Source organism: Helicoverpa armigera, chromosome 16 (genome assembly GCF_030705265.1).
Source record: "Helicoverpa armigera isolate CAAS_96S chromosome 16, ASM3070526v1, whole genome shotgun sequence".
Lineage (NCBI taxonomy): Eukaryota > Metazoa > Arthropoda > Insecta > Lepidoptera > Noctuidae > Helicoverpa > Helicoverpa armigera.
This window is the reverse complement of record NC_087135.1, coordinates 4,112,804-4,129,430: the sequence shown is the minus strand read 5'-3', so window position 1 is coordinate 4,129,430 and position 16,627 is coordinate 4,112,804. Positions and strand designations below refer to the sequence as shown.

At 35.3% G+C, this 16,627-nt stretch overlaps 4 protein-coding genes across 6 annotated transcripts in view; 2 read left to right on the top strand and 2 right to left on the bottom strand.

Moving 5' to 3' along the window:
• Window positions 1-5,847, bottom strand: part of LOC110384471 (small ribosomal subunit protein eS19A) — a 36,056-nt gene extending 30,209 nt beyond the window's left edge. Inside the window, exons 1-6 of one of the 2 annotated variants that reach the window (XM_049844567.2) lie at window positions 5,758-5,847; window positions 5,060-5,130; window positions 4,326-4,535; window positions 3,651-3,827; window positions 2,191-2,497; window positions 1,304-1,558 (exon numbers count right to left, since the gene is read on the bottom strand). In XM_049844567.2, coding sequence (XP_049700524.2) covers window positions 1,304-1,558; window positions 2,191-2,497; window positions 3,651-3,827; window positions 4,326-4,535; window positions 5,060-5,130 — 1,020 coding nt within the window. In that variant the 5' untranslated portion in view covers window positions 5,758-5,847. Of the gene's footprint in view, window positions 1-1,303; window positions 1,559-2,190; window positions 2,498-3,613; window positions 3,828-4,325; window positions 4,536-5,059; window positions 5,131-5,664 lie in introns of those variants that run through there. The other variant, XM_021345763.3, reaches the window with a different exon arrangement.
• Window positions 5,848-7,381: 1,534 nt separating this feature from the next.
• Window positions 7,382-8,681, top strand: LOC110384516 (protein lin-52 homolog). The gene is made up of 4 exons (XM_021345823.3): window positions 7,382-7,520; window positions 7,669-7,770; window positions 8,027-8,128; window positions 8,343-8,681. Exons 1-4 carry the CDS (start codon window positions 7,487-7,489, stop codon window positions 8,483-8,485), a joined length of 381 nt encoding a protein of 126 aa, XP_021201498.3. The 5' UTR covers window positions 7,382-7,486; the 3' UTR covers window positions 8,486-8,681.
• On the bottom strand, window positions 8,593-11,930 carry LOC110384517 (probable cytochrome P450 301a1, mitochondrial). 2 transcript variants are annotated; one of them, XM_021345824.3, is made up of 10 exons: window positions 11,483-11,930; window positions 11,155-11,392; window positions 10,612-10,805; window positions 10,311-10,509; window positions 10,104-10,180; window positions 9,912-10,015; window positions 9,595-9,764; window positions 9,453-9,518; window positions 9,032-9,245; window positions 8,593-8,898 (listed from the first exon to the last, which is right to left on the bottom strand). In XM_021345824.3, the coding sequence occupies exons 1-10, from the start codon at window positions 11,841-11,843 to the stop codon at window positions 8,788-8,790; spliced, it is 1,734 nt and encodes a 577-aa protein (XP_021201499.2). In that variant the 5' UTR covers window positions 11,844-11,930; the 3' UTR covers window positions 8,593-8,787. The 2 variants fall into 2 exon arrangements, with proteins under 2 accessions (XP_021201499.2, XP_049700547.1); XM_049844590.2 differs by having other exon boundaries at window positions 9,912-10,027; window positions 11,483-11,929.
• A 490-nt stretch (window positions 11,931-12,420) lies between these two features.
• Window positions 12,421-16,004, top strand: LOC110384515 (probable N-acetyltransferase san). Its single transcript, XM_021345822.3, has 3 exons — window positions 12,421-12,558; window positions 12,702-13,025; window positions 15,384-16,004. Exons 1-3 carry the CDS (start codon window positions 12,551-12,553, stop codon window positions 15,583-15,585), a joined length of 534 nt encoding a protein of 177 aa, XP_021201497.1. The 5' UTR covers window positions 12,421-12,550; the 3' UTR covers window positions 15,586-16,004.
• Window positions 16,005-16,627: the final 623 nt, after the last annotated feature.

The window sequence follows — 16,627 nt, the reverse complement described above, 5'->3', positions numbered from 1 at the left end:
AAAACTTTTTTTTCACACGGAGAGTTATCGTCTTTTAACCATAATAATCTTAACGCTGTTAAGCGATTTTAGACCTTTTTTTATTAGTCCTTCACGGATATTTTTTACATTTTTGTAGATGGGCAATCCTGAATAAGTCGCCACATTATTGTATCTACTTGTGCACCTAGCATGCACAATTTACTGTATGGTGTTCCTCTTAACTAAATTATTTTGATAGTCACACACAGGCCTCCTCTCACATGACACAATCCTCCAGTATTTTTTATTATCATCAACAATAGATATGCATGGTTCATCTGGCGATTTTTCTGTTATCAACAAAAATACATGTGGAAATCCCTAATGTTAATTGACACTGGTATTATTGCCCATTGATAGCAAGTAACTAAACTCTTTAACCATTCACTACTCCTATATCATTTTAATTTGTTATCTTTATCATTGTTTGTTGTGAACACATTTGAACTGGCAATGTTCTTGTACTCAGAAAATAATTAATTATGGTGAGGTAACTAATACTTTTTTAAAATTAATTTCTCTTTGTTTCTGAAACACAATGGGCTTATCAAATTAAGAACATATTTTATTTTATTAATTTGTTAAGCATTCAATGATTAAAGAATTGGTTTTTAAGGAAGGAAAATTATACAAATTGTGTTTAGCTGTACTGTAGCCTACGTTGGATGTTTTTGTTTAAATTGTACGGCATGGATAAATTTTAATAAATCTGGGACAATCGCCTGCACTATGCAGTGTTAGGGTAATTAAACTTAAAGACATTCACAGACGAACTTCTGAAAGACTAGAATGTTATTGTGTAGAACCAGCTGTACTTGTCTTAACTTAACAATTGGATGTTGGCTGATATGTAGTACAGGGAAACATAATATAAGACACAATAAAATTAAGATACCTATGATATGGAAGATTTCATGAGATTTTTACATACCTATACTTTTATCATCAGTATGATATTTTATGTAAACAAATAAAGATAACTTGATATTAGGGCCTGCACTGATTATGTCAATCTATAATTCTAAAACAATTCTAATTATAAGAAATGGCTAGCCACATAATAGTCTATCTATACTTCAAACAAGTTATTTTTAATCTTAGGGGAAATCCCCAATGAATAAATTACTAGGCAAGCTGTTTTTTATGCTGATTACTTCCTGCAGAATCTATCTACCTTCAAGGCATCCCTTTTTCTTCACTAGCTAGAAAGACATCCTAACTCCTTTCATATCCGTATTGAACTTTTTTCAAGTACCCTTCAAACAAGTAAAGTAATACTCACAAACTCTGGATATTTAGGGTGATTGAAGAATTTATCCAGCTGTGCATATCCACTGTCAGGTCCAGGGCCCAATCTGAACTCCTCTGTCTTATTGGTAAAGTTCTTGCCATAGTCATAGGAAATGAAGAGAGCTGATGGTGACAAAACTCCTTTGTTCCTTGGACTGGAGTCTCTGGCCAGGCAGATGATGACATTAGACCCCTCACCAACCCAATGGACCATCAACTGCTGGTGACTGTCATTGAGGTGTGTAGTCTGTAAAACAAATGAGGTCTTAATTGCTAAAGCCAAATTCCACATTTAAATGAAAAAAAGTGAAAGTGGGTTGTTGCTGCTCAGTGCTCATAAAAATATCACTGAATTACATTGTGGTAACAATAGAAAGTGTTATTTTTCAAACTTATAATGGGAATATATTATTTTCTGAATCCAATGTTATTATTACAAAAATAACTTCAAAACATAGACATGTTATTTTATTTACTTTGAAAACATATTAATACATCACTAAAGTGTCCCCTAATCAATTTTATCAGACTGTTATTACCTTCATAATTTGATAATAGAAAATAGTAAGCATACCTCCACTAGACAATCAAATAGCAAATATTTAAAAACAACCGTAAAAGTGCTTCGTCATTAAACAATTTACGCCTCATTTAACATTAGATTGTTTACTACTTATAAAATGTCTCCTGAAAAACAGTCTCAGACAAAAGACTTTTTCATAAAGACAAGTGATAAAAATAGTAGAAATTGAGCATCTATAATATTGATAAGTAAACAATAGGACAAATCATAAACAGTGCTAAGAATAATACGGGTTCTAGAAACATAAATCAGAGCGGGTAACAAAGGAACAATCAAATAAGGATATAGACCATTACCCATGTACTTATGTTTTTCTGTACTGTGGGAGTTGATAGCGTTGTCGCTTCACGTTTTCTCCTTTCCAAACGGGAACTGTCTTCATTCTCGGCGAATCTATTGATAACTTGCAATTTGCCACGGCTCTGGTCCGCATCTTCAGTTACGTATAAAGTGTTACCCGGCGTCCCATACTGACGCAAAGAAACAACGCACGTTAACAAGCACAGTAAAACGGTAAAGCCGATACCACGTCCAAATGCCAACAACATTTTGTAATCACTGCATCTCCAAACACAACCGAGCGAATTCAATATTTCAATGAAACTAAATATAAAGACTAACTGCGCTGAAGTTAGGACGAAGCAGCAGATAATTTTGACATTTTATTGACGTTTATCAAGGGGTTGTGTTGCTATTCATAAAAAATATGTTTACCTTGCAATATTCTTAATCATCGACACCTTACATTTTTATACAAAATTTTAATGCAATAATTAATATTATAAGATGCTTCTACACGGTGCATGTAGCTGCTGGAGCAAGTTAATATGCGCAGATGACCCGCGCGAACAGAGCATTCGGGCGACCTGCTTTGGTACATGCTCGAGTCGCTCCTCGCAGAATCTGCACATGTTCTTAAAATGCATATGCCTCAACATGCGTAATCTATTTGAATCAATCAAATGAGATAAGAAAATCAGGTTTCTTATTAGGAACGTTCAAGCTTGTGTCAATACTCGACACACTGTTCGATCGATTACAATGTTAAGCAAAGCTAAGCGCGGTCGTTCCGTGGATGGGTGACCACTTAGCTACAGAGTTACTCCCGAAACTTTAAACCTTGAAAGAACTAGGTATCTTTGTATCTTTTTATGGGTAGTCAGAAACTTACCAGAGAAAAGGGTTGGAGTTCGGTAGATAGGCAGTCGTTTCTTGTAAAACAGCTGCAGGCTGGAAGCAGACCCCAACATAGTTTGAAAAAGGCTGGGCATCTGAGTGTTACTCGTATTTATTAGTGCACATTCATATCTCTGAATAGGAAAACGTTTATCGACTACTCCCTACCCAATTCGTAGTCTTTTCATGCATACGTCCATCAAGTGCCCTTGGACTTGATGTCACTTAGTTTTGCACGGCAAGTGCCGACAATTCTCAAATCTTTCGACATTTTCTTTATCATTCCTTCAATTCAATTCAATTGCGGTTGTGGGGACAACCGCAATTGAATCACAAAAATCCTAATTCATTAATTGTCGTTTCTTTCGTCTACCTCCCCCCACTTTTCTGTCCAGTGTCCATAATTATAGATGGGCGAATTAATTTGTGATGTGACACTAGACTTCAGTCAAAGGTAGAACAAACACTATTACACTGGTGCTACTCTCAACAAAAGCAATGAAACTTGCTTTTCTATGAACTTTTGATAATGAAAAAAAGTAGTAAGATTTTATAATTTTTTTATTAGTCATAAAATTACAGAACGATGACTTGCTGCTTAGCGGCCTGCTTAGCCTTTAGGCGGACTTGAGCGGCGATTCTGTCAAGATCACGCCTGCCCTGAACAGTGAGGATGCGGCCACCATCTTGGACCTTCTCAACCATCTTCAGGGCCTCAAGGGCTTGAAGGGCTTTGCGGGCGATGCTGCCTGATGACCTGAAAAACACAAAAAATATAATTAGATTAATAATTAGAAGTATTTATAGGTCTTTTGATAAAAAATTATAGTATGTATAATGAAAACTAGCCTCCTATTAGTCTCACCATAATAAGGCAGTTTTCATTATTGAATATTCACTTTGCAATAATTTGAGTAAGTATGCAATAAAAATTTCATGGTGTGATTTATTAAAAATGTATTTCAGAGATAAAAAACATTGAGAAGTTTTCTGGGCCTGGGTAAGCTCTTTGTTTACCATTAACCCATTGTATGGCACAGATAAACATGAGAAACAATTGATTTTCTATTGTTCTAAAATTAGTGGAATGCAAGCAGTGAAGGAAGTAAGTCAAACATTAATCGCTTCACCCGTCACCCACCACCCATAACAAAGTATGTAAAACTGGGGCCATTTTACAACAAATACTACAAAAAGTAAATGACAGCACCTGTAAGTAAAACCTACATCATTAGATGAAGAACAATTAAATTACCTGCAGAAATGTGAGGGTGTGACTCCATTGCGTTTGCGACCACCGAAGATCTTGGTGACAGTCTTGACTCCAACTGGGGAACGGATGTAGATGTGACGGAGGATGGCAGCACACCTAACGTAGAACCAGTCGGGGTCGTAGGGAGCCAGTTCCTTGAAGCGACCGGTCTTCACCAGGTCCATGTGTTCTGGTACCTTGACCTTGCCCGTCCTGGAAAGGTAGGAATTTATAAAGTTATTATTTGGGTCATAATTTACAATTCCATTATCATAGTAATTTATTATGAACATCCTATCTAACTCACACATAATTAGAATAGAAAGAATTTTTGGATGTGATAAAAATTATATCACAGGCTTCAAACCATAGGTATATGCAAAAATATTAGCTTTGATAGGTACTTATTCTTACAATGGCAATATTTGATCGCCACAGTTATCTAAGTACTAAAACATAATAAACTGGCTCACACAATAAAAAAAACTTTTTTTCTTTCCTGAAGATTCTGAAGGAAACTCCACTATAGTACAAAGCTTGGGATATGAGAACACAAGGTTTTCCCTTAGATTGCTTGGGTAAATGATTTGCGGTCAGATGATGAGGCAGTCACTCTATGTAAACCAGTAGTTGCATGCACATAATCTGCAAGCCAACCCGAACATAGTTGAAAATATTCCAGGCAATAGGCATAAGATTCTAAACACTATCCTTACAAATAAAGGCATCATAATTACTTTTTCAGATGGGCAGCGACGGTCTTGACGACCTTGTCCTGTTCAACATCCTTCAATGTGACGGAACGCATCTGAAATTAACAAAATAACAACCATTTAATAGTAATACAAGATTGATGTTAATGGTAACAATCAACCTTACAAGCACAACTTATAAAGATACTGGAATATCAAATGGCTGAAAAATAAATATCTGAAACTCCCATGCCTGAATACATTACTGTGCCAGAACAAACAATAATAGTATCTTATAAAATTGGTTTCTGTTCGTAAGCAATAACATCACCAAATAGGATTTTTTTTTTAATTTTAGGCTCTACAGTGTTTACTCCAATGCCGACATCATTAAAAAGTGAGGTTATGATCTAGCCACTAGCACCATCACAATTTTCTCTAATGCTTGTAAAGTTTAATAACAGAAAAATAAATAAATTGATCGTGGAATAGGACACGCAGAGATCACATTTTCACTGATTCTAATTTTCTTTCAGTTAAACTTTTACGAATACAACATGACACTTCTCGGGGCGCATTGTGGAGCACTTTTCATGGAGTTTTTTCGATGGCCGTAGGTTAAGACTGGTACATAATTTTACGAATCTCACCTTGGGCAACCAACTTTATCAATTATAACACTTTATTCTACAATCATATAAATAATTCACAAATAAACCATGTGGCTTTTCCTAAAAACCCACCTTGCCTTGTGTTGGCAACCGGAAGAAAGAATTAAAAAAAATATTACAGTGTTGACATCACAAATTAGGAAATGGTACCAACAATAGTTAAAGTATAGTAGAAAATACATTTCTGGACATCTCTGTACTTGAAAGTAGGTATTCCATTGCTTTTAATTATACTGATTATATACTTTTTATTTTATTTATTTATTATACTTTCTGCAGAATTATCTTTCTCAACTATATTAACATTTTTGAATAGCTTTACTTTTGAGAACTATGATTACTAAATAGTAGATTTCTGTATATTCCTGAGTCTTGGCACACCAGGGATAAAAAAAAACACTAAGGCCAAGACTGCATGCTATGAGAGTCGTAATGGACATACTAAAGACTACGGTAAAGACTGATTGGAAAGTTTTTAATACGTACGCTTATTAATTATTTTGATATATATTGATTACGATAATGGTCGTACTGAAATATTAACTAAAGCTAAATAGTAATAGGAACAACCTTTCTTAAGAACACTGTTTTCCGATCAATTTATTCTTTAAAATAAATTATATTTTTACGAGAATGAGTAAAATAAACCATTTTAATATTTTAGTTGTTTTTTGTCTATTTTGGAATTGGAATGATCAATACATGCCAGAGGCACACAGACAAAAATGACATACTTAGTTGCATGTCCATATACTTACAGATTTTGGAAAGCTAAAGTAAATAAAAAAAATTGGTTGCCTGTAAAGTCGGTATACGGGCGAAAGTTTTACGTGACAACGACGTCTGTCTCTCTCGCTCTTAGGCGGGCTATCCATGCCCGAGTGGAAGGGACGCGTGCCTCTCACTCGCTCTCATTGTGAGCGCATAACGTGAGCGGAGCGTAACGCACTTTCTTGAAGTGTCACCCGGCAAACCAATTTATAAGACGTTGTCACGTCAAAAATATTCCTTAATTTATCTCTTGCAAACATTCAGCGATTTGCTTTCACGTACAGCATGAGAAACTGAAATTCCATAGTATCACAACGCAAGTGGTGACTGAACCATCATAACGAACAACTGCGAACGACAGAAGATAAAAGTTAGGATAGAATAACTACTTAAGTAAACTTACTTAAGAGGGTGTCAAAATCAACTGAGTCTAAAGCACCGTTAGAGCCTTGCAGTACCTGTAAGAACTGTTAAGAGCCTGTTCTTTATAGCCGGTCGCATGTCGTCAGTTATTTTAAAGGCTCGAGCAGACCGGATGCGTATGCGTAACCACGCGCGTAGTCACGCGCGTAGTTACGGCGTAACCATGAGTTGTAATGTATGGAAATGTATGAGACACAACTGCTTGCGTAACGTAGACACGCGCGTCGTTACGCAAGCGGTGTGGCCTGTCTCATACATTTCCATACATTACAACTCATGGTTACGCCGTAACTACGCGCGTGACTACGCGCGTGGTTACGCATACGCATCCGGTCTGCTCGAGCCTTAACCAACACCGAAACTAGGCTATGCTCAGGATGGAAACCAGATTGATACGGACTTAGCAGGCTTTTATAGGAAAGAATCTATTCAGTTAAGATGATTTTAAGAAGCAACGAAATCGGCAAAGCAAGCAAATTTAGTCGATTTACTTAAATAATACGGCATGTACTACACCTTATAGACGTAATTTGTCTATGGACTTCTTCATTTTATTCGATTTTGCTAATGGCAAAGTCTATGATTACGAATTGTCAAAGATTGGAAAATGGCCGCGAAACAAAATCCTATTGTTCAAGAAGGTTAATTTTCGATATTATAAGTTTCATTCTGCTATATGTGCCTTAATTCTACTCTCGGCTAATGCCTCATCAAATATTCTAGCAGATACGCTGCTTTTAATCCCACCAATTCTAGGTTTTATTGTTATTTACGGTTGTGTTGTTTCAGAACAAGCAGCATCTGATGATATTCCATTGACGTCGTTAGAAGAAAGCTTGTTTAGTGCGGAGAAACTTGATCGTGCTTCTCCTGAATTGTGGCCTGAGCAAAGTAAGATAGAATTTGTTGAGTGCAACTTGAAAAACGTGCGATTTTTGGAAAAATAATCAACAAAGTTTTCAAAAATCGCGCGAAATCGATTTACGTTCCTAATGTTGTCATTCTGTTCTTTTAGCATGATTTCATTTTATTCTGGCGTTTCGGTTATAAACGACCAGTTTTTGAACTCAATCAGCAATGAGTGACGATAATATTAATGTAGTGAATTCTGACGAAGGATCCCAATGTTCAACTTCATCATTTGCAGTTCCAGGCGTGTCGGAATTTGCTCCTTTGCCGAGCGCTAATCAATCACCTCCGTCATGGAGCAAAGGTGCTGCCACTAAAGAGGATTACACTTATATGCAGCGTAAGTTTGATCTTATTAGAATAACATAAAATGCAACAGTGTTCTAGAAATGAAAATCTGTAATATAGCCTAGGGCATCGTGACTGTCGAGTGCTCATATGATTTCGTTAGTGTGATGTGTTTTGGTTTTCTTAGAGCGCACATTTTCTGTCCCCTGATAGTGATCTCTATCTAGATCAGGATTTCAATATTCTCAGAGTTCTATTATTTACAGAATTGGGATCACTGTCCACAAGTGGTCTTATCATGGAAGTGAAGAAGCTACATGACCTTGCTTACCAGTTGGGGCTTGAAGAGGCTAAGGAGATGACCAGAGGAAAGTACTTGAATATCTTCTCTTCAAGGCGACATCGATAGTCACTATGTAACATACAGATAGGTAATTTTAAGGACTATTATATAAATATTATAATGCATTCTTTTTAAAACTAACATATTATTGGGAACTAGAAATGAAACGCTAATAATTTTTTAAACTTTTTATTATATAAATTTGTTTAAGAACACCTACAATGTAAATTAGTAGACGCTAATAAACTATTTAAGTTTACAAGGTATTTTAACTGAAATGTTACCACTGGCGACTGGATATTGTTATAATGGAATGAGCCACTATGGAGATGGCAAAATTTGGGTCATCATTGTTTTAGTGAAAAGGTTTACAATCTGTCCACAAATCTCACTTTCAGGGCCTTATTGGGTCTGGATATAAAACTTCTTGTTGATCCAACATCTCCATAATGATATTCAAGTTTATATTTTTGGATAATCTGAAAGTACAACACACAGTAATGAAAGATTCAATCATAATTCACACATTCGCTTTCAGTGAACCTGCTTAGCAGGATCCTCAAAATTGTTATGTTATGGATTTGCCTAAAAATTACTTGGTATTCAACTTACTCTGAGGGTAAGCAGTGACATCATGGTTTCTGCAATGTTTTGACCCAAACACTTCCGGGCTCCAAAACCAAATGGGATAGAGGCAAATGCATGGTATTCTTTTGCATCTCCCTTCAACCATCTCTCGGGGTAGAATACAGATGCATCATCATAGTTGCCTTCTTTCAGCGAAGCATCTTGAGTAGACATTATTATGAGAGTGCCACGAGGGATACTGTGAATATAAATGTAAAACTTAATTTAAGGTTGTTTTTGAATCTAATGAGCAGTCAACAGTGTGCAGGCCTAATTTCAACCATGCCGACTTAAGGAAAATCTGCTAGCTGCATAAGGCATTAGTGTGTAGTTAGTGTACAAGTTGTTTGCTCAGACAATAGATGATATCAAGCTTGTATGACGTAGGTATTTCATTTGTACTCACTTATATCTGTCTATAGTTATATTTTTCGGCAGAATCCGAGTCAGCACTGGAATAGGAGGAACTAATCTGTAAGACAAAATGGAAGCATATTAAAATGAGGCCAATTAGTTAGAAGTTTCTCTAGTATTATGCTGCTGCTAACCGTAAGGACTCCTTTATGCACGCTTGAAGATAAGGCGTTAGTTCCGTAATCTTCGACAAGTCGTTAATGCTCAAATTGGCGCCAACTTTGTCTATTTCATCGTAAAGTATCCTTTGCGCTCTTTGATACTTAGCTATGTAATACAAAAGGAATGACATAGAAGAAGTAATCTGCAAAAAAATTGTCTCAATTTATTAGTATATATTTTTTTCACGACTTATTATTTAGTCATTTACTTTAGCGCACGACTACGTTAAAATATAGTCTAGACTTAATGTTTAATGAGCAAATAGCTTTCTAATGTACTATGATCTTACAGTGTTTACTCCAATAAGAAGCATGTCCATTATAATAGTAGAAATATCTTCAGCATTCATTTTGTCTTCGCCCATCAGCATAGCATTGATCACACAGTTCTTATCTGTAGGAAAGGCTAATCTTAAAGTTAGGCATTACTGCTTACTGGCTGTATTAAGATATAGTATTGACCGTCGAGATATAATACTTACTGAAATCAGTATTTGCATCTTTTGATGCTTGAAAAGAGAGAGCTTGTTCCGCTTCTATAACATGTTTTCCAATTAGGCTGTAAACGAAACTAAATTGTTATCTTGCGTACTTAATCTATACTTAATTATTGTATAGCTGATGAGTTTGCTTTAAATCGATGATAGCTGATACGTATGTAGGGGACCCTCAAAAAATATTGTACATACTTGTCTAAGCTGTCGCAGTATTTGACGAGAGAGTTCCATGCGGGCGTCGGGAACAGCTTCCAGAAGTGGAGGCCGGACTCGCATTTGATGATGGCGTCAGTCGCCTTCTCCAAGCTGTGGTAGAGCCACGACATATCGCACTGACTGTACACCAGCTCTGTGTCTAGCATCGTGAACCTTTTCGAGAAAAGCACTAATCCTGCAAGTATGAAAATATGTAAGTACTTATATGAGGAGGTTGAACTAAAAACTGACTTTCAAAAGGCTGCCGGCGAAAGGTCTATGTAACCCAAAATCTTACCCATACAATCGAAGGCCCACTTGTGGAGCTCCTTATACAGATCCTTTGAAATCTCGTCTTGATAGTTTCGAATATTGTATATCTTTGTCGTGAAATTTTCGCATACGTCGTTGATCCCACTAATGTGGTGTGAGATCGAGTTGTTCAGTGGTGCGAGCACAACTGCCCTTTGACGATTCCATTCTTCCCCTTGACTGTAACGGTAGAAATGTAGAATTAAAAGTATACACTATCCTAGGATGGTGCTGCATTGCATTATATTAGCTACTTTGTAGAATATTTCATTCCATAACCTGCCTAGCCTTTTTTCAAACTATGTTGGTCGTTGAGGTCGGTTTCCGGTCTAACCGGATGGATCGGTGTAGTAGTACCTAGGTAAGCAACCCGGTAGGCTTCCGAAAAAAAGTTACGAAACGCGGGAAATAATAGTTTATGACTATTACTACATTTCAAAAATGGTCCACGTTAAACGGACCGACTGCGGCGTCAAGCGATGCTCAAGTTCACTATCTCCTTAGTTATACTTATTGCAAGGAAACTTACACGGAATACAGTCCACCATAAACGAGGCTCCTGTGCTCCGATCTATATTTCTCCAGAGAGTCCAAGGTTGACCTTATAGGATACTCCCCCTCCATAGTATAAACTTTCTGGATATGCTCGGGGTGATTTATCAAGACTATGTCCCCTCCCACGGGACTAACAAACCGAACCACAGGCCCGTACTCGTCGAAAAGGGCGGAAAGATTCTTCAGCGGTTTCTTGGTGTTTAAATATGTGCCTGTAAGTATACTTATTTGTGAGTATCTATATACTTAGTTATAAAATTACACTATAGAAACATGGCTCATTAAGTACAAAAACTACTTACTCATGTTAAGTGCTATAGTGAGCACGCCCACTGTGAGTTGGGTACCAATTTCTGAAAGGTAGTGACGAAAATTTGATATGTATTTCAAAGCTCTGGGTCCAGGTACGTCATCGAATGAAAGCACAATAGGTTCCTTATTCGTAAGCACCATAGGCATCACCCTAGTTGCTGGGAATATTTCGTTCATTAGAGGATCTTTGTCGGATAAACCAACAGAAGCTGAGCATGCCTTATTGGTATTCACTTCTTGACTTTGAAGCTTTTGAGTCTGCAATATTGCCTTTTCATAACATCTTTTTTGGATATTAGCCAATCCTAATCTGACGTACGGTTGAACATTTCGCAATTGATTTAGATACATTTTTGTAACTTTTATCTTACTCCCTTTCCTGAAATTATTCACCGTTACAGGGTGTCGGTATTTTGACAAACAAAAACAATCGAAAGCCGAATTTATTTGAATTTGGCGCCTCAGCCTCATACCTTCATACTTTTGTTGTCTATGAGTGAATAATAAATACTGAGAAGTAATAAGATTTGATTATGTGGAAAATGTTAGCAGCAAAAGAATCTTAATGTTTTTTCATGGATTTAATCCAATGAAATCGTGAAAAATAACAAACCCACAAATGAAATGGATTGTAAATGGTTTTGCAATATGTTTCTGGACGAAAAGGTGGTGTTACCCTGCGAAAGTATTGTTTTAACGTTTGGTAGATTTTAAATGCAGATAAGGTTTCTCCTTGCAAAATAATTGTATTTAAAACTGACTGTGGAGAAGGAATATGAAAAAAGATCAAAACGTATTGAATGTTTAATAAATCAAAATATAACTAGTAATATTCCATCATTATTCCTGATATAAATTGTAATTTGAAATCTTAAGAATAAAATTCTACTAAACTGTCAAATCTCGATTGAATAAATTGTCGCTTGAGCGAAGATTAGCGAAGCGAAAGAGCGAGCGAGCGAGCTAAACTAGTAGATGGCGGGAGTGATCTCGTGTGATATAACTGTGTTAGATTAGTTTTTAAATTGTAGTGTTTAATTTCTAGTATAGTTATTAAAATGACTAGGTAAGCTATTTGTCAATTATATTGTTCTCCATCGCGTTCCTAAAAATAACCTGCGTCGTAATAAATGGTACCAGAATGAAGCACAATGTCCGTCCCGTATATCAAGCGATTTTAGATAAATTTTAACACATTTCCCTTTTCAGAGCTAAAATAGAACTGGGCGACGTAACCCCACATAATATAAAGCAACTGAAGAAGTTGAACACAGTCGTATTTCCAGTGTCTTACAACGACAAATTCTACAAAGATGTATTAGAAGCAGGTGAACTGGCCAAGTTAGCATATTACAATGATATCGTGGTGGGAGCAGTGTGCTGCAGAATAGACACGTCGGAGAACTCGCGGCGGCTTTATATTATGACACTGGGGTGCTTGTACCCATACAGAAGATTGGGCATTGGAACTCTTATGGTGGAACATGTGCTCAAGTATGTGGAACAGGACGGCAATTTCGACAGCATTTTCTTGTAAGTACAGATTATTATACATCTCATGGTTCACAAAGTCTTATTTTTCATGCGTTTTATATGATTTTAGCATGTATATTAATAGATTGAAGGTTATGAATCTTTATGAGTAGGTACTGCTAACCAAGTCACTGTCACATTTTATTATGTTTATCAGTATATGTATAAACAGGGCCAGTACAGTTAAATAGGATTTCACTTATCAGTAAATCGATTCTTGAAGTAACAATCTAAATAGGCTGGTATTTATAGACCAATATTGTTAAACAATATGCCATTAGGCCATTTACCAACAAATCATGTCAAGGACATGCAGTACAAGAAATGAAAAAGTTAAGCCTACATCAATCATTCATATACATCCCATACAAGGTATTCTGACCAAGAAACTGGTCATATCATAAAAAGGTTGACACTAATAATTAGCTTCAAACATTAATTAGTAGCTGATAAGAAACAGAAAAATATTAATTTGTGGTTTCATATTGTAGCAAAGTGGATTATTTTGTTAGCTAAAGATCCACTCAAAATAAAAAGATTTCCCTTATATTATAATTTGATAAATTAATATAACAATAGTTTGTAGAAAATACAGATGTAACATATTACATTCGGTTAAAATTGGATAATAATTTTATTGAATCTTAGTATTCAAGTTAAGGATGAATTTTGAAGCTGCTTGATTGTAAAATCTCTTGCTCGATTTACTCAATTTACTTGTTGATCTAATTCACTATAAATTGATCAAAACTATTAAACTAATATTAATATATGTTATTTTCATGCTGAGTTATATTACTGGCAATCATCATTGTCTATTCAGCTTCTGCAGCATGATTGAGGAACAATCATCCAAACCCACACGCTTTCACATTTCAAATACATATTAGTTGGAATAATTGGTTGATTGTAGCTAACCAGCTGTTTCTCGTAGCTGGATAAAATATAGCCTTCGGAGCAGCTGATGATTCCTACTCTTTATAATACAAGTATGAAATGACTATGTCTCGTTGTTAAGAACCAATAAATAGCCTATATTTCTACAAACATGTTGCAAATGGAGTAATGAACACAATGATCTAAATTCAATTAACTTTGTCGCTCTACTAGAGGATATAAACAGCTTTTGCACTTAGATCGACAGCAGCAAAGAACAAAAAGACATCTGCATTTTGCCCAAATTAACTTTTTTGCATATCTGAATTCAGAATTCTTTATTTTATCTGGTGAAATTTTTTTTCATTTAAGTCATTTTTTATGTGTATTTTGTCGCATAAGTAAATAAAGACATTTACACAATTTTTTACAAAGTAACGAAGTACACCCGCACATCTACAATGTCCATATGCGCGTCGTACAATTCAGCAAGCCACTTACTATAAACCAAGATATCAGTAACGTGGCCGTTTCATCACTGGGCTGTTGACTTTTTTAAACTTACAACTAATACGTCAACAAATCATTCTTCTACCTTTCATAATAATATTCCAAAATTGTGTTTAAAATAGTGTTCGAAAATGAATAGTAATTAAAAAGTCCTACGTAGGGGCGAATACATGGCAGTTCACTCAAGTTATTTATTTATTTGAAAAAAAAAAGTTAAATGGATGTCACTATCTGCTGCGAAATATTATCTTAATTACTTAATCCAAATTTGAAGAACCTAGCATTCTTAAAGTAAAAGTTATCAAACTTTCTCCTTAAAAACGCTCTCCTGGGAACTAATGATTTTGTAGATATCTGTTTGTTCTTTGCTGGCGTCGAGATATTGAAGAGCAAAACTAATTGTTTCAAGAGCTTATAACACATTCTATTCATATTTCTTCAAAGAAATACAATTTTACAATGCTGATGGTCTTATTATCCGTTTTGCCGTTTTCCATAGAGTAAAATGAGGTGTAGTTTTGCTTCGGGTCCACAGTCATAGTTACAAAATATGTTTAAAAAAAATAAAAACATAAGTATATAAGGCATACCTACTCTGATTATGATATTATTCTTTCACACATTGCCAGTACAACAGCAATATCTGTCTCACTTAAGCATATAATAGGCCACATTTTATTTACACTTTTAAATCTTCATTCTTTAACTTACATAAGGAACAGCTTAACTTGAAATCTCATCAACATTCATCAATTAATAAATGAGTTTTCTTCATATTCATGTGTTTCTGGTTGTTTTTCTCACAGTTTCAATGTTTAGTTTGCCTTTTTATCAATCTTTAATTTCCACAATGGAGAACTCTCCATTGCTAATAAACAATCGTCACATGTAATTTCGTGGTAAATTCTACGATTATTTGAACGTCATGTCGTCCAACATATGTATCATAAAACATTATTTTCCTTTTTTCAGGCATGTTCAAGTGAACAATGAGGGTGCAATAGATTTTTATAAGAAGTTTGGATTCGAGATTGTGGAGACTAAGGAGCACTATTACAAGAGGATAGAGCCAGCCGATGCCCATGTACTACAGAAGACGATCAGACAGCCACAACCCCCCGTACCTTTACTAAATGGCACAGTACCACATGCAAAGACCAACGGACATGATTGAATACACAGCTACACCCTAAACTTGTACTTGTAAAGCCTCAGCTCGGTTGTTAACGTGAACCAAGTGATAACATAAATGTGTAAGAATCATAATAAAAACACTGTGTGCACAGGATTGATTACATTAAGATATATGTATTGTAAAGGATGGGTTAATCAGTAAGTTGTGGTTGTGGACGCATGAGGCCATAAATATAGTACTAGAAATGACTGATATTCCATTCAGTATCATATATGTTGTACAGAATATGTTCATAATAAAACATATTTAATAAATGTATTGACTACATTTCAATATGCATTACTGTCTAGTACTCTTTACAAGTATCTCTATGACTTTTTAAACTAGCATTCAACTTGTAAATTGACCCTTTTCATCATTTATATAAGTGTATGTAAAGTAATGGATAATGCTTAGCTCTAGACATTCTTTTAACTATATCAGACATAAAAATTCTGTCAGTTTTTGTATATTGCGTATTGTCAACTTCTTGTATATTGTGGTATTTAATAATGTAGTCATGAACTCCTTGTTTTTAAATTATTGTTCTCGAATCCAGGACGGAAATGTGTTAATAATCACCTCGCAATTAATTGGTATTTCATATCAATGCATTTGTTTTTCAAGCTATGAGGAAAGTGAGGGTTTTGATAAACTGTACTATTGAACCAAACATTTTTTATCGAATGCTTATTCTTCGCACGACAAAAATAAATTTTATTTAATTAATGTTGAGTTGTACTGAAATTTTTGTTTTGTTAAGATTTTACATGGTCTAATAGCTAAATAAAGTTTTATTTCTAAAGGACATCTGTAAGTAGTCATTGTATCATATTGTTGTTACCAAAAAGTCAATTGTCGACCCCTTTCAAGTCTTCTCTGTAAACGATAATGTTTGTTAAACATCATGTTCACTACAACCTTAGCATTATTAGTATAATAAACATGATTAACATTTTATGGTGTTTCCATTTAACCAGAATGCGTTTTTGCGAATTTTGTCATTGAGTAGGTACCTAATGAAAGTAGCCGTGCAAACGGG